The sequence below is a fragment of the Anarhichas minor genome, unplaced genomic scaffold (assembly GCF_050575085.1).
Source record: "Anarhichas minor isolate MPS153535 unplaced genomic scaffold, ASM5057508v1 ptg000074l, whole genome shotgun sequence".
In the NCBI taxonomy this organism is placed as follows: Eukaryota; Metazoa; Chordata; class Actinopteri; order Perciformes; family Anarhichadidae; genus Anarhichas; species Anarhichas minor.
In genome coordinates this window covers 6,205,115-6,226,280 of record NW_027466520.1, presented here as the reverse complement: position 1 = coordinate 6,226,280, position 21,166 = coordinate 6,205,115, and the positions used below count along the sequence as shown (strand labels likewise).

General features: G+C 42.4%; 1 protein-coding gene across 1 annotated transcript in view; it reads left to right on the top strand.

Moving 5' to 3' along the window:
- LOC142937330 (sodium/hydrogen exchanger 9-like) overlaps positions 1-21,166 on the top strand; it is a 53,368-nt gene that overhangs the window by 17,382 nt on the left and 14,820 nt on the right. Inside the window, exons 8-12 of the mRNA XM_076080178.1 lie at positions 655-760; positions 3,539-3,627; positions 4,852-4,965; positions 7,597-7,708; positions 8,501-8,654. Coding sequence (XP_075936293.1) covers positions 655-760; positions 3,539-3,627; positions 4,852-4,965; positions 7,597-7,708; positions 8,501-8,654 — 575 coding nt within the window. The remainder of the gene's footprint in view (positions 1-654; positions 761-3,538; positions 3,628-4,851; positions 4,966-7,596; positions 7,709-8,500; positions 8,655-21,166) is intronic.

Genomic DNA, 21,166 nt, shown 5'->3' with positions numbered 1-21,166 from the left:
ACTAATCTCTGGGTGCGGGCAAAGCACAAAGTGAGCATATATTTGATTTTGATGATGCTAACCATAGCAACAGCCTGCTCTTTTGTGCTGTGTCCTCAAACTTAAACTTTCTTAAAGAGACTCAGTTTGATGTTAATTACAGAAACAATCAGACTTGGGAAGGTGTTTTCATGATTGTAAGCCAACAGAGTATTTACTTCTGTAAAGAATTAGAAGTCCTAATATTGTCACATTCACAGTAAACCCACCCATCTTCACTTTCTGTGACTATCACAAATACTAAACTTTCTACCTGTGTGGTCCTCTCTGGAACACTGTGTAAAGACTTACTGTATGCTTTACAATGAAGCTTTGCCAGAGGGGATGCGGGACAGTGAGATAGGAGTGGGATGTGCACTATGTTATCTGTTGGGGAACGCGCAGAAAGGATCTCAAAAAGACCCAGTGGGTTAGTCTAAATGTCAGATTTCCTGGCTTAGTGAGCAGCTTCTGCAGATGCTTTTTGTTCGCAGAGGCTGCAGAAAAGTACTGCATCTTTCGGTACATGTATTCTGCCACGACAGCCATACATTTGTGTTGCAGTTGCATTGGCCTGATGCAAAGTGTTGAGTGCTGTTTGATTACCTCCTTGTATATCTTTAACTCTCTTTCCACCTCACCAAATTCACTCGGCTATGTGAGAATCCACTGCTGGAAACATCCGTCTTCTTCCTGCTGTCCTGGAGCAGCTTCCTCTCAGCTGAAGCCAGCGGACTTTCAGGTGAGCACTGTATGACTTATATGTTGTGTGTGTGTGTGTGTGTGTGTGTGGCCATGTCAGTGCTTGGCAGCGTGGAGTTCAGACATAATACAAATCTTGCTGGCCAACTGCTGCCCTTTCCCCCTCGTGCAAACCTTCTCAACTGCTCACTCCTCCGCAATATCAGTGGCTTAAGCAGCTGTTTGATTACCAAGCTCTGCTGTTTCAATGCATCTCTGTGGCCATTGGCACTTCACAAACCTGGGAATGATATGTGCGCTTGTCTGCTGTCTAGACTTGAAAAGTACACCAGCATTAGATGAAGGCCCTTCCCTTACATACTTTACCCTCTGAGAGTCCTTGGCATTGTAGCGAGTCAATAATGTACAGATGAGAAAGTATTAAGCCATCTCCTCTCTACAGGGAACTGCAGGTACCAATCCCATTCTGGGCTCAACCCCCATAACTCATTTTAAAATGGTGTCCGCCCTACTCTGTCAGAGCATGTTTGTACCTGTTTAATTTGGAAATGCCCACAGATAAGCAGCAAGCCATAATGGCATAATGGCATTCTTGCCCTAGCTGTTTGTACAGATATCCTGGAAAGTCTAGACGTGCCTAGCTTTTGTTAAAATTGATACAACATGACCTTGCTTTTGTTTTCTTTATCCATCACCAAGGGGAGGTTGTATTTCCATTACATTGTTTTAGTTTTCACTTCACTGATTCCTAGTATCTGGAATCTTGGGTAACTTATGTATGGGAAAAAAAACAACTACTTGGCTCAGCTGCCTGGAATTGTCTTCATCTATTTCTTAACCAGCCGGTCGTAATGTAGTTCTGAAATATGAATGTAGTGTACATATGCACACATTAGTGTTGTTGGTCCTCCTGGCCCGACCTGGCCTGTCAGAGGAATTCCACTCATTCAGCGGATGTTGTAGAGCTCCCTCTTTCTTGGCAAAACTCCCTGTGGCCTGTGGAGGAGGAGAAGACGGTTTTAATGAAATACCGCAACCTTTTTCTATTAGACCCAGATGCCCTGTCTATAAAGTACACCACTGTGAATGCTGCAGTGATTCTCTCTACTCCAGTATCTGATGCAGAGCCTCAGGTATTTTTTAGTGCAGATACAACTTTTCTGTACTGTATTGATACTGTACTACCGGGGCTAATAATAAAATACTTCATTTTGCCATCGAAAACTGATTCTGATGCGGATGTTTTGTCACAGTGATCTAAAAATGAGTCAAATCTTCAATGTTCTTGGTACAAAGCTAGACCCTAACAAAACTAATCTGATGAGTGCTACTCCATCCAAAGGCCTTTAATGATCCATTTAGGGTGAAGCGGCACCTCATACAGAGCGACCCAGTGAGCGATTGGACTCCTCCCCGGTGTCCTTTGGTAATCAAGGCGCTTTCTGTTAATTGCTGGAGTTTAGTGAGGGTGTGCCTAATGACCCTCAGCCTCGCAGGGAGCCCTGCGATCATTAATCTTATGCCCCTCATTATTATGGGATGCATCTCATCTGTTGCCAAGTGCCCTGAGTCTCGAATGTGGATGGTGGATGATGTGCTACCTCGGTCAGTGTTATGTAAACCAAGGAGGAACCAAAATGAGATCCGCCATGCTGGCATGCTTCATTAGACTTTGTTGAACAGTGCTGGAAAGGACATTGTGTACAGGGATTACCAGAGGTAGCATAGTGCAGGTACAGGTCAGCATCCTAGTGTGACGGGCGAATGGGAAGAGAAAATAATGGACTGGCTTCACTGAGCAGTCTGAACCACATGTGCTATCTTTTCTTTGCTGCCGTATTTATTATTGCTCGCTCACACCTCTCAGTGTTGCTCCCCATCACAATAAATTCACATGTTTTCCATCTTCTGTGATTTTCTTTCAGGGTAGAGGGAGCAAAAATGTGAAATTGAATGTCTGCAACAAAGCAAGCATGTCCTGTGAGGCATCAGCACACCTTTAATGCTACGCGTTTCAAATTCCAGCTCTCTGCTCCAGCCAGCCTCCTCTTTACAAGCAGGGGCCCTAATCACTCCCTCCACCCTGTTTCCTCTCTCCGTAGAGCTGCTTTTCTTTCCCTTCTTTACTTTCGCTTGTCATGTGTTTCGCCTTTTGTTAATTTCTGCTCCTCCGCATCTGCCACGATTTACAGCGATGATGTCATTCTGTAGCATTCATCATTCCCAGAGCTTCATGTCTCTGTAGTAGAAATGGAAGCAACGTCTTTGGCCAGAAGCATGAGGATACTTGGATTGGGTTGGGCAGCACATTTTGATTAAGCTGTTTTTACAGCTGGAACCAGGACAACGGGTGGGGTTATGTGAATGCCTACATGCATTGTTCTGCTAATATTTCTCATATTTTAATTATCATGTTGACGTTTAATTTGAAAACTAAACTAGAAGTCAGTTGCTTTGGTTTGAGAAATGCTGGGTTGAACCACACAGATAAAGACTCTTCTCACACATCATTTTTCCATGATGGAAGAACCTCCTACAGCATATTCTCGACACGAGAGGCCCCAAGGCTCGTTGTGTTAACCAGCACACAAACATACACATACTCACAACCTGATTACATCGCATACTCTGTACTAATTAGATACAGCACATTGTTTAACTCCCTTCTGTTTACATTATAGTCCTCCGTGACCTTTTTACACATAATGTTCATGCTCACATTTACAACTAACAGATGTCATGGATGTTTAACACTTAATTGGCTATTTCCTCTTTTTGAATTTTCATTTATTTCCCCTGCATTTATTTTTTCTTTCAGGTATTGTGGCAGTGCTGTCTTGTGGCTTGAGCCAGGCAAGGTACACAATTCACAATTTATCCTCTGAGGGCAGGACCAGGACCAGGCAGGTGGGTTTATGGTGGCAGATTGAGGCCTATTCAGCAGTAGTTTTCATACATCATTTTTCAGTTTACTCACTTTGTTCACATTGCCTTTTGATGCAAGTGTTTGTGTCTTGCGTGCGTGTGCAAGCAATCATTAATTGCCATTAGTGCTCTGGTTGTCCAGTGTGTCTGTGTGGGAGGCCAGTCTCTGGCTATCTGCTTAAAAGGCTGAGCACAGATGGAGGCAAGCGCACCGTCGTACTTTACCGGCAAGCTTCACAGAGGACCAAATAAATCAGAAGTACACACATATACGCATATATGCATTCATTATTCATTATCGGTGCCACAGTGGGGCTAACTGTTTATCACAGAAAATGCTTTTAAAAAGATATGCAGCTATGAAGCCTTTGCCTATAAAGTGGATTGGCTCTATGCATGTGTATGGTGCCGTATGTTTACTTGGCAGAATGCCTTTATCTACATTTCTATGATTTATACATGCAGCTTAAAGGACAAGACAAAGGGAGTCAGTGTATGCAGACACTGGTTGAATAGCTAGTAGGAGTGGCATCTCTTGTCCCGTTAAGGGAGAAGGTACATTAATTCAATGAGATAGCTTTTTACCAAAGCTTTACAGCAAAGCTGGTTTAACTGGTAAAAACAGAAAATAATAAATCATTAAGGGAATCATAACATCTGCTCTAATTAAATACAACATAAGGACCTTAATCAATATTGGATTTCTTATGCAGAAATGCCCCATTAAAATAATTCTGATTCTATTTTCCTCCCAGAGTAAATGACATCCAAGTGTTTTGGTACGGCCTGAATCCTTACAGGAAATGTAGGACTGAGTTGTAATATTAGAATGTGTCATAGCTGTCTTTATAAGTCCATGAAGCTCCTCTTTCACATTTCCACAACTGACAAATATAAATCTCTAACAAGAGAATGATGAGAAAAACATGTTTGGTGCTACATGCAGCCGCATTAGGTAGCTGTAGATGGTGGCATTTGCTACCTCATAGGATCAGGGAATAACATCTACACTGGATTTGTCGTGTTTGTGCAAATCTAAGCCTGTTTACCCATTTCAGATATGATCAGAGTCCTTCACTTTCACCCCACTACACACACACACACACACACACACACACACACACACACTCAATCCACCCTGAACCCCTCCCCATCTCGGATGACCTTCTCCCTCATGATCCTCTATAACCCTTTTATAATTTGCAGCTCTTCGAAGTCTTCAGCTTCCTGGGGGAGATTTTCATCTTCAGCTACATGGGATATGTATTGTTGACGTTTCCTCGCCATGTCTTTAAAGCTCTCTTCATTACTGGGGCATTTGTATCCTTTTCATCTACGTGATGGAGCCTCTTCAGTCCCTGCTGTGCAGCCTTTGGACCCCAGAAATGATGTTCTGTTCCGGTTTGTTCTGTTTCTGCCACAATCCTTATATGCACAATCTTCTGCCACTTATTTGACGAGAGTGGTTTTCCTGTTTTCTATTATTCCTCTCTGCTGCAGTGCAGTTATTTCCCCAGTCCTTTAAAAAAAAACTAAAAAAAAAAAACTCAGCACTTAAATTGTACAAGTTTGATCCAGTGAGCTCTGCAAATGCCATTCAGTCGGTCTCCCATGATCACCATCTCTGCAGAGATGCTGCAGTGAATGGTTTGCGCTGAGGAACGCCTTTAAAACAGACATTTAAATAGATCTTTAATTATTGTTACTGCTGCTTGTTTCTGTTCTCTAGCAAAGCTCAGTGGAATAAAGATGTTTGCCTGTTTGAAATAAGCTCAGAGTACTTAAGTTTGTAGTGGATTAATCACCGTATCCCTGTTGGGTTTGAAGATAAAATCTTGTTCGATCTAGAAACTCCAGTGAGAGAGGTTTCTGCTGCTCTGGTTCTGTTCCATGTTCCTGTTCTGGTTCAGGAAAAATCCATGCATTCATCAATGCTAGTGATGAATGCATGGATTTTCTCCGTTTTAGATCACTGAATGTATTTAAGTTTTGGGCTGTTTTTCAAATGATACATGAAATTAGAAGACGTCAACTTAGGCTCTGGGAAATTGTGATGATGAGCATTTTTAATGTGATTCAAAGTGATGTATGTGATTCATTTATATAAATTTGACACAGTTTGACAATACATCCAGATACTTCCAGTGTATCTTCAATGTAGTTTGCCCGAAGAGAAATGTACAGCCATCTTAAAACATCAACCGTAAATGGCAATTTGGGGGAAAAATGCTCAGAATCACAGAGCAAGAACTTGTTAGACCCAAAAACCATGCCGGTGAATTCATTACAGAAGAACTGCCCCTCTGGCTGGAGTTTCTGGAGACCAGAATGCAATGCAGCTACAATACATGTTATGTAAACACAAAGCCATCAGCCCCATAATGATACTCATCACATGTTAAAGTTATACTATCATAACAGATGTTTCGCATTCACAGCTGCTGTGGTACATGTCAGCTTTACTTCCTGAGGGGAACAGAGGGGTAGTAATGGACTGCTGGCTACAGTTGCCCTTGCCTGAGAGCTGGCATGACCATAGCGTATGCCTGAGCAAAGAGTCTAGTGGCCGCACTCCAAGGGCCTGTTCTTTCACAGTCCAGTGCCCAGATGGCCAGCAATTATTATTACAATCCATCTTCCACCATAGGGTCAAAGGGGCCAGAGTTGACAGAGCAGATTCTTTTTCCAATCCTCTTATGTTCAGTGTGAGGGTCTACCAGGGAGGAAATGTTTGACTTGAGCTTTGAGTGGAGGTCTAAGTCTTCCTGTACAATTCTCAAAGTGTCTATAAAAATGAAATAACCCCAGTGATTCGACCCTGTTAATCGCTCTTTGGTTATGCAGTAGATTTGAATCGCCATAGCTAGTCTTTGCCAGTGACAATAGAGATGGGTTTTATTGGAAATGAGGCTGAGATGAAAGTGTTTAATTACCTCAATTCAAATAGCTCAGAGGCCTTTGATGAAGAGAAATTACTGCTTTTGGGAGCAGGATATTGCTTTTGAAAATCCATAGGGTGCTAAGATCTAATATTGACTGCAGGGTGCGAGGGAGCTCTGTTTTAGTAAAAGCCCTGTCAGACTAAGGTCCCCTGCCTAAAATATTGGTCCCTTCATTATTCCAGGCGACATATTTGGACTTACTGTAGAAAAGCTTAAATCACATCCCCCTCATGATGCTAAAGCAGGGGTACCTATCTGCAAAGATTAATTTAGCACCAAAATTCAAAGAGGATCTGAAAAAGTGTTTTTCTAAAAGAGTTAAAAGCTTGCCTGATCTCTTGCAGCCCGGCCTCCTCCGGTTTATTGCCTCGACACTAACAAGAACCTATCAGAAGATCTCCGGCTGCACTCAGGCGCATATGAGGTTTTAAGGGGCTGCGGTAACTTTTCCTAAAAGTATGACAAAAGATGTTAAGTGTATCCAGGATGGCAGCTATGTCCCCGATAATTGTACAGATATCCTCTCACTAACTCCTGCCCAGGACACTTAGCATTCAGTCCCATCCTATGTGAAACATCAAAGTGTGTGTGGAGGGCAGAGACAGCTGGCAGAGTCTGATTGGCTTCATGCCTCGGCATGGTGCCACACTGCTGTGTTTGCATCCTAAATAGAAAATTTTCAGAGATAATTTTTTTATATGCGTGTGTGCATGTAAGTTGATATTCGCGGGTGTACTTTCACTGCTTGGTCTCACATAGAATAGGTACTTTTGTATTTATTATGGAATTATCGCATGAATAAATAAAGCCAAACCGTATCTATCAATAATTTACGCTAACTTTAACCAAGACTGCAGACTCATGCATGCATATCAGACAAATGTCTCTTGTTTGTCAGTTTTTCTAATATGAATCAAAGAAATTGTGATTTTCATTGAAAAATAACCATATTTCCATGAGTGTGTCCCAGTCATAAGTATTCTCCTTAATCTGCACTTATTACAAACAGCTCTCCATCTTTGTATCAAGAGCCTGTAACATCTACCCCTTTTCATTCCTCCTAAACCTGGGACGAACAACCAAGATACCTCGCACCTTCCAGCACTTCATGATGTTTGCAGGTACAGTGCTTAATAATACTCATCAACATTATTGTGATTTGTTTTAGCAACATTTAGCATTTTTTTTGGACCTTGCTGAAAAATTGAAAACATGAAAATCTCTGGCCTTGAATGTCATTCTGACTCGAATGACTTAATTCTCTTCACTGCTAGAAGCTTTTCGCATTAGTGAGGATCACTACCCTCATTACAAAAGACATTTTTACATAAATCGATATCGTCATAATCTTCAGTTTTTTTTTTAATGATTCACCCGCAGCCTTTTCTATTTTTGTGTCTGTATTTTGGAGAAGACTAAATAAAGTATCGCCTCACTTAAGTGTCTAATGGTTGAAGCTGTGAGCGGTTTGATGATGCAGGAGAAAGGAATATTCAATGTGAAGTGATGTGGGATAGTGCAGCAGCAGCAGCATGTTTTGCTGCTTGCCTGACCCACTTTACCTCTTACATAAGAAGGTTTCTTTGTAAAATAAAACCTTGTCTTGCTATTTCTCAAAACTCCCCCACTGCCACTACCTCCTCTCCAATCTGTTTCTCATGACAGCAAAGGATTTGCTTTGTGAATTGTTTTGGCTTAAGGTATTATGTCACCACTGTACAGCAATCCAGAAGTTTGTTTTGGGGCTGCTTGCCGGTGAGCAGCTGGTCAATATAGTCAGGATGTAATCTGTTACCCATGGACGGAGCTATTAACTGGATCGCTCTCTCCTGCCCTTTTCAAATAATTGGTTGGTAGTTTGATGGATGGCAGTACTACAGCTGTTTACTTAGAAATGTCTTCTCTGCTCTTAGGTTTCAGGGGGGCTGTAACGTTTAGCCTGGCAATAAGAGACACATCCACCGAAGTGAGGAGCACCATCTTCACCACCACTCTGCTGCTGGTCGGCTTCACCATCTGGGTGCTGGGTACCGCTGCTGATCCCATGCTGCGCCGTCTGAACATCAGGTCAGTGCTACCACCTCACCGAGTGACATAATCGGTATGATGCAAGTCAAATCGTTCTGTCTCTCCATCCGGCTGTCTCACACACACACACACACACACGCACACACAGCTTAATTAGACTCACATTAAGTATTCACCCCACTTAATATGCAACAGCTCTTTGTAAAGCTTTCCTCTGGATGCTGTAATGCCTCTCCCTCATCCCCTTGCTGCTCAGCCGTACATGGGGTCTTAGCTCTGCGTGCAGCTTGCCGCGCTGTACGCAGAAACTCTTGTATACACTATTCTGTAGCTATATAAAGAGAACACATTGTCTGACACAAGTCTGCGTACTATCTGTGATGGCGTGAAGGATGCAAGGCAGTAATTAGATACTTAAATTATTAATGTGTAATCTCAGGCCCAGATTACAGTGGTATAATTGACAGCCACAGGCAGTGCTTTTGAATCTCCAGTGGTTTTCAGTTCTGTGTGTGTGTGTGTGTGTGTGTGTGTGTGTGTGTGTGTGTGTGTGTGTGTGTGTGTGTGTGTGTGTGTGTGTGTGTGTGTGTGTGTGTGTGTGTGTGTGTGTGTGTGTGTGTGTGTGTGTGTGTGTGTGTGTGTGTGTGTGTGTACATAAAATGTTTTATGTTATAAAAGAATAATAGAAGAAGTAAATAAAAGCACTGGTAAAAAAACAGGAAGCAAATCAAGTTCAGTAAAAGAGTGAAATTGCCCAATTGGATATTTCAGAACTTTATTAAAAGTGAAAACATAAAAAAAGAATATACAGTATATCCAAAACTGCAAACTCTGGACCATTTTTGAGCATTAAAACGCTCTCTTTCTCTCTCTGAGCTACAAAACACAGACAATGAAGCAGCTTGTGATGTGAAACAAAACCTGGAGGTGCTCTGTTGTCGAAGAATTGCAGATTGTCTTGGGTAATTCAATCTAGCAAGTTGTTTGTTCGAGCTTTTATAGCTTCATTTTATTGTAATGCTAACGTTTATGACCAGACGAAGAAACAATACCTCTGTAATATCCCCCAGAGCATAGTGGATTTGTATCTCCAAACATGAGTCTCTTATTCTGTGTCCGTTGAGCAGCTTAAGGACTTTTTGCTCTGTTGTCTCTAGATGCTATCTGCACCAAGAATGTGTAAGAAATGAGGGTTCACAGATTACACGCAGCAACTTCCAAATGCTGGTGAAATCTGTTTCCGGAAGATGAATTCCAAAGGGGTATCAGTAGTTATTAAAACAATAATGCATGAATGCCTTTACTGTTACAGTCTCTCCTGCTCCTGATTGGCCTGTTACTCTGCCTCTACACTAAGTGACTTTCACTTCATGATTTGTGTTGCCTGTCTGTACATCACATTAAAACTAAATATGCGGCAAAGATAAAAGAAGCTATATATATGCCGGGAACGCCACTGTGGGCTGGGGCGGTGTTATCAGCTGTATAAGCGGTTACCGCCAGCCAGCGGGACATGATGGGAGGGACTCGCATGCACTAACATGCCCGGCTACCAAAAAACAACAACAGAGAGGCTCAGATTACAACACACACAGACGGGGTTCGACTTCTCTGCTCGAGACGGCGTTACTCCACTCTATCTTTAAATAGCAAATAGTTGTTTGCGGCTATATTAATGTTGACGTGTTATAAGATATTTAAAACACTATGACAATAATTTGTGTTTTGAAACAAATGAGAGAAGCACAAATACAACACGAATACAGAAAATTGTAGAATAATAAATGTAATGTAAAATAGAAGTGTGAAACAGCAAATAATAAGCAGAAAATCATGTAGGTACCCATTGATTATGCTTATAGTTTATTGAGTGAATTGGCATCCAGGGCCTTTTAAATTGGCACACAATGGCTGCTTGTGCAGCCGAAACCATAATGAAAATGCATAATGTGACTATTAAAATATATTTATTGGTTTAATTCGATTTTTTGCAACACTTTTTTTGTTTTCCTCACTTCCCGTCCCGAACTCCCTCCTCATCTCCCTTCCCTCATCTGATTGCATGAAGCGAAGGGACAAGTAACAACTTTGAAAGACTTCATTTTGGTGAATAATACATTACATCTCTTCACCTGGAGCAAATCTAACTTCCATTCAATCTCTGAAATGGCTTTGTAGAGGAGTCTTGCTGTACTCTGTGTGAAATTACTCTGGTCTGCTTCTCTATAGTAACTTTAAAAGACCTACCACAGCAGGCATCAAATAAAAGAAAAAGAGGTAGTAAAATGCCTTTTGTTTCCACAAGAAAGCTTGTATATCACAGGTAATAAGGTGCTGGGTGTATGTGTGTGGGTGCTGTAAAGTCTGACGTATGTGTTTTAAATTTCCAATTCAAACAGTAGACAAGTGGACATGCGTCGCAGACAGATGTACTAAAAAACGACTGATTGCGGTTCATACTGTACGCTGGTTTCATCACTATCAGTCCTGCTGAGGTAACCCAATAACCTAGAAGAGCAAGAAAGAAGGTTTCCAACGGCAAACTAGATCTTATTCCCTTTTATAACTGAGGCTCAAAGGAAAAACTTATCAAGTCAATACAGGATGCCATTGTTTGTTCCACACTACTCGGTTATCGCAAGACTCACACAGCCGGCCCACACATACACATACACAAACACATTTATGCAAACACACACTCAGAAATGCATACCATACAGGGGTAATCTGAGCTGAGCCGGGTGAGCCGTCTGTCAGACTGCAATGTGATATGTGTGTGCTTCGTGTTTAGATAGATGATTAAGGCTCAAACCAGAAGAGTTCTACATAATAATAAAAACAAACACTGCCTCCGCTTACTGTTCAGCCAGACGTCAGACTTTGAACACAAACAAAGGCAAATTTCCTTTAATGCCGAGACTGTCTGTCTCTCCTCCTCCTACCAATTCCTCTCTTTTCCTCTCCATTTCATTCTCAATTTCAAGGTACATTATTGCTCACACTTGAGAGTTTCATCATGCCGCTGCAAAATAAAGTGATTATTTACACTAAACTGCATACAGTAATGAAAATGTATTTTCCACTATTGTGCAATTGATGGTAATTACTAATATATCTCATCCCAATTTACCATGAAACTGTATATAGGTCATTTTCCCTTTCTCTGGTTCTCGTTTTCATATCTGCATTGTCATGCTTGTTGCCTAAGACCAACCCCACAGACCTTTCAGTCAATGGTGGTTTTACTCTGCAAGAGGACTATCCGTCTAAAATGAAAAAGAAGTATGAGAAAAATAGCAATGTGAAAACAAACATAAAGGGGTCTATTGTTATTCAAGTGCAAATGCAAGCTCAACCAACGAACAAGCTTTGGTGTCCAAGGATGAAAGCTCAACCTTGGTGCAGTGCAGCCCAGTCTGGAAGAGAGTCTTTTCTTTTAGCTGTGTATATGTTAAGGGTTACATGGTGGAAATGATAAATATGTTAAATGTGGCAATATGTCTATTATTAGAGGTTACCTCTAACTAACGGAATGTAAAGGTATCTTTGGACTGGACTAATGGTGGTTGGGTTTATTTGTGCACAGTATTTGGTGCACCACACCTGGTGCTAATTAATAATTAATGATTGAATATTACTGGCTGTTAGTCAGTAAAAAGAGCTTTATGTGATATTGAGAAGGTTTTGTGTGTGTGTGTGTGTGTGTGTGTGTGTGTGTGTGTGTGTGTGTGTGTGTGTGTGTGTGTGTGTGTGTGTGTGTGTGTGTGTGTGTGTGTGTGTGTGTGTGTGTGTGTGTGTGTGTGTGTGTGTGTGTGTGTGTGCACCTCACAACCGCACCAACTGCTTGTGTTTGTGTTAAGTTCTCCACCCTAACTTGGAGCCATGAAATAACAACACAGAGCCATGAGGGCAAAACCCTGTCTTTCGCCATGAGGAAACTGGCAATGTGCCAGTCTGCACTATGGAAAACAGCTGTGTTTGTTTCTGTGTTCACCGCCACTATTTTGTATTCATGTTGATATGATGTCTTCTTAAGGCTCTCTCAGCCTTGACAGTGCTGTATTAGCTTAAAGTGCAATAATGGGCCACTTACACATTGTTTTCTGAAGTCCACTGAAATAGACAAAATATTGTATAGATTCATATTTTGATAGACTCAACTATTCAGCTGAAAAAACACTGACGCCATGTCACAGTGTTCTGTTTGTTTCTATCTTTTCTTTTGCCCATGTAACTCTATGCCCAAGCAGTATCACGAGCGCTCACGCACACAATGTAACACCGCCGGTTCTCAGTCTCGGTCTATCTCGTTGGCTTTGATGAGGGCTGGAGGTGGCAGGGCACCCCTGGGGAGATCTGAGACCAGTCACAATGAGCAGCCTGGGGCCCCTAGGCTTTGAACATTGGCCAGTCATGTCTTCTTCAAGCCCTTTCACTTTGAATATCATTATTTTTCCTCAGCCCAGCTCAGACTAATAGTTTTATTTTGCTTTTAGCATTGGTGCTTTTTGATAGTGTAGCTGTAGATGTGCAGTAGTGATCACAAAGTCATATGGACTTACTGCCTCTGCTGTTCTTTTTTAAATTTTTGCAGTTGTAGCTTTGCTGTATATTCAAACATAAATTCCTGCTGTCCATTCTCGCTTAATATCATGAAAGGGCAGATACTGTGTCGATTTTCAGCCACTTCAGCGGCATGACTCTATGGAAACAAGGTTGGTCGTTTGGTTGGTCCAGACAACTAATAATATTCCCATCAAATTAAGATGTGCTAACATGCTAACAGGCTAAACTATGATGGTTACCCTATGATTATTACCTGCTTAATATCAGCATGTCAGCATTGCTACTGGGTGCCTTTTAGCATGCTGCTTTTTGCATTTAGCTGAAAGCACCACTGTGCTGCAGTAAAGCCTCACGGAGCCGCTTGACTGTGGACGTTTAGTCTTGTTAATTTGCATACTCCAATGAGTGAGAGTGATTTTGACAAGATGAGAAGATGGCTCATGTGCAAGCCATTTCCTCTTTGCAGTTTTGTGAGATGATGTCATGGTGGTCCTGTAGGACGGACAAGAGGCGCTGTCTGTGTGTATGCACATGTATATGAGCAGGGTTCAAAACTTGGAGGCTAAGAACAGCTGGAGTCCGGCTAATGACTGGCCTTTTTGTTTTGAGTGGACAGATGGATGGGTGGAAAACCATGTCTCTGATATCACTCACTCTCCTTCATGCCCCACTGACCTCTTATCACTATCTCTCTTTCTCTCTGTCTCTCCCTCCCTCCCTTTCTTTGACATCTATCTGCCTGTACAGCTTTGATACGATTTTTCCTATTTTGAGGACTGTGTAATACAAGAATAAGGCCACATGTACACACACATTTACACACCTCCTCCCTTCAAATATATAGGCATAGCAGACTGAAGGGGAGAGGAAAGTCACCCACATATCCTCATGTATACAAGCGAAGACACACGACCATAATAAAAGGATGGCCACCAGATTAGAAGATACTTCAAAGGACTCCAAAGATGAATGGCTCCTTCATAGGTTTGCCCCTACTGATAAGAAAAGAAGTCAATAAGCCAGTGGAAGAGAGAGAGAGAAAAGCTTTAATCCTGACTTCTTCTTTATTCTTTAGTTTGTCCAGTCAAAGTTATTGCTTTGTAACAAATGGAGATGGATGTGAATTAGAAGAGCAATTTATAACAAGGGATGACTTTGGGACTTTGACAGGGAACTGCAGGCTTTTCTTTCTTTCTTTAAAAATGTAACATATTCCTGGAAGGGATTCATAAAGGAATCTCTATCATAAAATATCTTTCTGAATATGAAAAATGATCCATCCTTTTTTGTCCTCTCGGGGATGGATCAAGGGGGTCAGGTGGTCGGTAAAGCATAAGGCATCAGTCTGATTTGTACACAGAATCTACAAAACACATTCATTATTGATGTAGTCTGATGATTTGGTGATGGATTGGAGCTAAAATACTCTCCCAGAGCACTTTGTCAAAATAACCTGCAGTCCTTTTTCTCTCTCTCTCTCTCTCTCTCTCTCTCCTTCCTCAATTTTCTTCTTCCTCTGTTCCATTTTTACTCCCTCGCTGTACTGAAAGTTAAGTCTCATTTCTCATTACATTGAGCTCAGCTCCAGTTGGGCGACAGGGTTTCGATGTGCAGCACTAAGTCACAGTGGAGCCCCGCAAGTTCAGCCAGCCGCACCGACCATTGATTATGTCTCCTGAGTGTAGAAGAACCAAGCTTCATTTTAACATTTCAGACGGTTCTTTCGGGGAAAAGGCTCCGCCATCAAAATTCTGCATGTCCTCGTTCGGCAGTGGCTCTCAGCTCATTTGACATGTATGTCTACGCCAGGCATTGTCGCCACTCAAGTCTAGCTGACTCTGTTTTGCTAAGACTGAAGTTGCCTATGTACTTAAATGTACACTCATTCTATATTCATGAAGAGGAAAAGAGTCAGCCAGTGCAACTTGTAGGGTAGCAGGGTGTTGCTGAGACGTAAGTGCAATATTCAGGGTTCCAAAAACAGGCTTGTTACTGGGATAAGTGGGACCCTGATTGGAGATGTTGCTGTTGGAAACATCATGAGAGAGGTGGAGGCTGAAGGAGGCCAGTGAATTATGATTCTGATGCTGATCAGACGTGAAACGTTATCTCTTCACATTAGACTGCCAGGGTTACTCTCTGTGGCACCAGATACAGATAGTCCTGTCTCAGCTCAACTATCAACACTCCTATGCGTGTTGATAGTTGAGCTGTGTGTGTGTGCGCAGACAATAAGCAGGTGAGAGCTCACAGAGTGCATGCGCTGCTGTTAACGCTGCTCTCCCCTCTGACACACAGTTCAGTGGGTTTCCTCTCACAGTGGATTGATAGTCATGGCAGTGTGCGGGAGAGACTGAACAGATTGCCGTGGTAACTGCGTCTGTCAGATCAGCCAATACGGCGAGTTTATCAGGTGGAGATTGACTCCGGACGAGGGTCTCGTACACTGGAGTCCTGTGCTCCAGCATCCACTAAAAAGGCCCAGAGGCACGGCCTAATGGACGTGACGTCAATACGGAGAGAGCGGAGGAGGGCCATTAAAAAGAGCATCAGGGCTATAAAAGTGCCCACTTGTGTGTGTGTGTGTGTATGTGTGTGTGTACTTCTATGGGTGTATGAGGGCAGATTGATGCTCTCAATGCAAAACCAGAGAATTTACATGAACGCCGTATGCAAATTGGACACACACAGATACAAAGTGATTTGCTGAGTAGTATTTTGGAGTTTATTGTTTAAAGAAAGTCTCAGTTAAGCACCACAGAGGGGGAGAGATGGTAGAGAAAATATAGTTAGAATATCAGTACGTGCTGTGTGTATCTCCGGCAGGTGTCTGTGGGCTGAAAGAGGATCCACACATGAGTATGAATAATAAAACAGACACGGGGTGCCTCTCTCACACATGCATAAATGCAAACGCACACCAACGCGCATGCACACACATTTTTCCACTCCGCTGCTGGATAAACAATGCTTTAAGAATGTGGTCGGCATGGAGCCCTCCGAGGGAATGGGGGAAGTGGTAATGAGGGTTGATGGATGGTACTGATGGGGCTAAATTTGCAACACTGAGAGCTGCTGCGGTAGAGATAGAACACCCACCGCTGCATCAGTGTGTTTGTGTGTTTGTGTGTGTGTGTGTGTGTGTGTTGATTATGAGGAAACCGTGGCTTGTGTTTGTGTGGGAGGATTGTGGGGGCCACTCTTTGGAAGCCGAAAGCGCTAATGAATCCAACTTACCCAACATCCCAAGCTGCCTAGCGACCTCGCCTCTCAATCACTCTCAGTGGGCACCTCTTATTTATAGAGCCATTATTTTTAGCCCTCCATAATTGCAGCCCTTAGTTTCTAGAGGAACTACAGAAAGAAAATTGGGAAGAAAGATGGAGACAGAAATTTGGAGAGAGAGGGAGACAGCCTGAGAAGTTTTTAAAAATCCATTGAAGCAAGTTAATTTTTATACTCTTTAAAGAAAATTCAGTTTTTTTCTTCATAGTTTTGGCCTTCATTCTTTCCAGATGCCTGAAAACATTTTACTCACCAAGTTAATTGCTAAGACCTTGAAATGTTGCACAATTTGGACTTTTTTTTCAAACTGTCTGATGATCTAATGGCTAGCATTCCTTGCCCTGTATGACTTTATTCCTGCATTAAGTAATGAATCCCAGTTTGTGAAACATCTGTACGGTCCACAGCTTGAGAGGATGCGTCGGTCTCTGATCTGTCATTTTTTTGTCTTGTGTTTTCCTCCACTCATTGTAAATGTTAAGGCGCATGCATACTGAGGTACCCGTCAAGGTAACACTATGCAATCTTTGAGCCACTATGATTTCTTTCTGTCTCGTGAATGATGAATCGCTCTGCCCTGAAACCTGTCCATTTCTCTTTAATCGGTGCTGTGAAATCTAAGCTCCCTGAGGTGGTTCTTGTTTGCGCCCAACTGCTTGTTCTTGAGGCAGGAAATCATTTGCCAGAGAGAGAACAACAGTGTCGGCCAAACACAGACTCCCAATACACAGATGAGAAAGGAGAGGCGGATTTAATGGTTCAGCAGAATGGGCACACACAGAGCGAAGAGAGGGGGGTACAGAGAGAAAAATGGACATAGACTAAACTCACTATGAAACAATCAAGTGAAATGAGAGAGTGAGAGCTGAACGAGGGTCATTTATTCAGCCTTGAAAGCCTCCGAGCATTGGCATTGCACAAATCAAGTCCATGAAATCAAATCTGCATCGGAGGCCACTATAAGAAACTGTTCTAGCTAAGGGTCAGACTTCACCCACAGAAATGTAGGCTTGTGTGTGTGCATGCTCTACATCTGTGTGTATGGCCTTCTGCACTTGGCCTGTAGACTCAGAGGAAAAGAAGAATAGACTTGGCAGGCCTTGAGTTGGCCATCTGTTCCCGTAGATGTGGTCAGTCTGAGTTAGGCCCTTCTGTCGGTCTCGCACGCATAGACACACACAGATACACAATCCCATCCTCTTTCTAACTGGCTTTCTCATGTACTGCATTTCATCAAGCCTCTTGCACGCACTGGCGCAGTGCATCTGGCTCTCCAGTCTGCCTTATCCCGTGGCCATGTGTCTGGACTTCTGTTCAGAGGGTCTGCGGTTTCAGGGACAAAAAAAAAGAGGGGGAGGTGATGGTAGTGGGCAGGGCTCATATCGATTCATACCCGCTTCCAAGAAGCTGCTTTCATAATCCTCCCTCTTAAATAATTCACCACTCTCCGTCAAAATTTCATCAGCACCTACATATAGAGAACAATATCCCCCACAGCAGCAGCAGCGTTGTGAAGAATGTCTTAGTATGAGAGGGAGATGAGGCACCAGATGAGTGCCGGGTGATTATATTCTTCTCCAAATCAACTATTACTGGCCACTTATGCAGCTGCAGCAAATGCATGTGTGGATCTACAGACATGGATATACAGACGGTATACCAGCTCCCTGCATGGGGGTCGTGAGACAGTGACTCGACACTGATTTATCTGGCAGATTCGACTAATGGTCATCCTGACCAGCCGGCTGCTATGGCAGCAGACACACAGAAATACATTTCCTCATCTTCTCACCACTCCTGTCATCTCTTGCCATCTTAGCTGTGTCAGTTCCACTTGAAAAACGTAACACAGCGGTCCCAGTTTTTCCTTTCAAGTCTTGAGGTAGTGCAGCTTTAATTTACTTTTCTCTTTTAAGCTTGAGGTGAAGTACAAAAATACAAAAGTAGGCCATTTTCCTGTAAAAAAAAAAAGACCAGGACATCCCTCCAGTCAGCTCTGCAGCAGGAAACAGTGCGCCATTAGCCCAGTGCCATATACAACACACAAAACAGGCTGCCTCGTCATGTTAATCCTTATACCACTAAGTCCTTTCTCTGAGATTCTCCTGAGATATTTAGCTTATGCCAACTGTCCTTGATTCTCTAAATATAGAAATGGCACTGTCTAAAAATGAAACTCTGCATCAAGACCTCAGAGTTTCACCAGCGTTATCAAAAGGAGACATTTGATCTCCTATCCTGGAGACAGGAAGAAGGAAGGAAGGAAGGAGAAATCAAGCCATATAAAGGGATTTTCCACAATTATGAACAATGTCGAAGCTAAAAAATAGACCCGCAGGCAAGTGCTATCAGACTAGTCCAGTTATTGAAAGCTTCATTACCAATCTTGGTTTTGACATTGGGTGATTTTTCACTGACCACAGCTCCCTTTTCATTATGATTTCCCAGTTCGCCGTGCACATTACTCCCATCAGTGAGCGGTAATGTAACAGGCTTTTATTGTATTTTCAGTTGAAACACTTTGCTAGTCATTAACGATCATTAAACTGCTTGAGGTTTTACAGCATTTCAACAAGGACCTGACATGGGGCTGAGAGACTTTGACATAGCCGTCCATATATGTGCAAAGCTTTCACTCTTCTGGTGTTATCCAGCCAATTCTTGCCATGCTCCGTATCCCGCTGACTCCACCAGGCTAGATTTGGGCCAATTCCCTGTGTCATGCTGAGACATCCAGGTGATCGTTGTGAGAAGGGAAATGAATTCTGTGTGATAAGAATATCTTGGGCTCCCAGAGCCTCCTCTGCTCCCAGCTGTCCCCGTCTGTCCACAGGGATCCAGCTGGCTGAAATGCTAAAAGACTCCCCTCCTGCTAAACTGACACTGTTTGAAACACTGATGCCTGTCAGCTTCCATGGTGGAGGAGTGTCTTCCTCCCCAGCAGTTGACACAGTGAGACAATGTAGGAGAGACTCAAACTGAGACAGAGATATATTACAGTATTATTGCAGTTTTTTTATGTAGTTTTTCACCTTAAATTTCATATATGTAGCACAGTATGATCCCGACAGCAATTACATGATACAAGGGAAAACAAATCAGTGGAAGACAGTAGCAAAGTATACTTAGTATCTTTAATCTCAAGTACTGTACCTACAATACTGAGGCAAGGAAGTGGCAAATTAAGTAAAATTTCCTTTTTGTTTTTATACCCTAGAAAATGTACTTCTTTCATGCAGTACATACACATATCTGATGGCTGTAGTTTCACATGCAAAATGAAAAACAAAATCTGGTTATAGACAACAACAATAAACAAATAGTTGTTAATGTTGGGAAGTAAGTTAATTCCCTTTATTGCCGAGAGTCAGATGAGAAGATTGATATTGCTCATACCTGTCAATTAGAAATGAAGCTGCAGCCAGTTAGCTTAGCTTAGCACAAAGAAACAAAAGGAAACGGCTAGCCTGGCTCTTCTTACACTTTGTTTCTTGTATGGTTTATACGAACATACTAATAACATTGAGCTTTACAGGTTCTCGCTAGATACTGTAAACACAATACCACATAAATAATGTAACACTAGAAAGATCAATTCTTCAGAATAAATATGGCTCACTCTGGTTTATTTACAGCCTTTCTGTCAGTCAATTAGCAGTGATCATGACAAATACATTGGTAAACTATACTTTTACTGTGAAGCATTGAATACATTTAAATTACAAGTTGCAATATCGCTCATGTGCATTTCAAAACAGTGAAAATGTCAAAGTAATGACTGTTATTGGGTTTGTGAAAGTAACAATGTCCAAAATGGCATTACATAATTATCCCTCATGCCTCAGATTAAACAACAGAAATTATAACATGATATGTGGACATCTGTTGAGTGGGTGATCATGTATCAGTTGGCAGGTTAGATGAGATATTTACCAAAATACATTATCTCTAAGACAGTAAATCGTGTTCTTCTGTAAATGCTTTGCAGCCCACTGCAACATGCACAGATGGATGTTTGACTAATTCCACTTTCACACGTGCATGTGAGAGCATACACACACTCATGTCTGTCTTGGGGAGATAAAGGTGTGGATCAGCAACAACTTTCATACTAAACAGTAGCAAAACCGAAGCCCTCCTTGTTGGCACTCCACACCAGGTTCAGTCATCCTCCATAACTCATCTCACCTTCGACGGTCAGGTCATCCCCCTCTCCTCCACAGTCACTAATCTGGGAGTTAGGTTTGACCCACACCTGACCTTTAATGGCCATATAAAACATCTGTGCAAAACCTCGTTTTATCATCTCAAAAACATCTCCAAACTCCGCCCCACTTTAATCTTGTCGGATGCAGAGAAGCTCGTCCATGCCTTTATCTCCTCAAGACTGGACTAACTCACTCTTCACTGGGATCACTGCCAAGAACATCCAGAAGCTGCAATACATTCAAAACAGCGCTGCCAGGATCCTGATGAGAGTCCGGAAGTATGAGCACATAACACCCATTCTGCACTCACTACACTGGCTCCCTGTCTCATTCCGGATTGACTACAAAGTCCTACTACTCCATACTACATAAATGCATAAATGGACATGCACGTCCCTACCTACAAGAACTCATCACTCCCCAAATCTCCACCCGCACCCTCAGATCACCAAACAGCTCGCTCCTCCGGGTCCCCAACACCAAGCTCCGCAC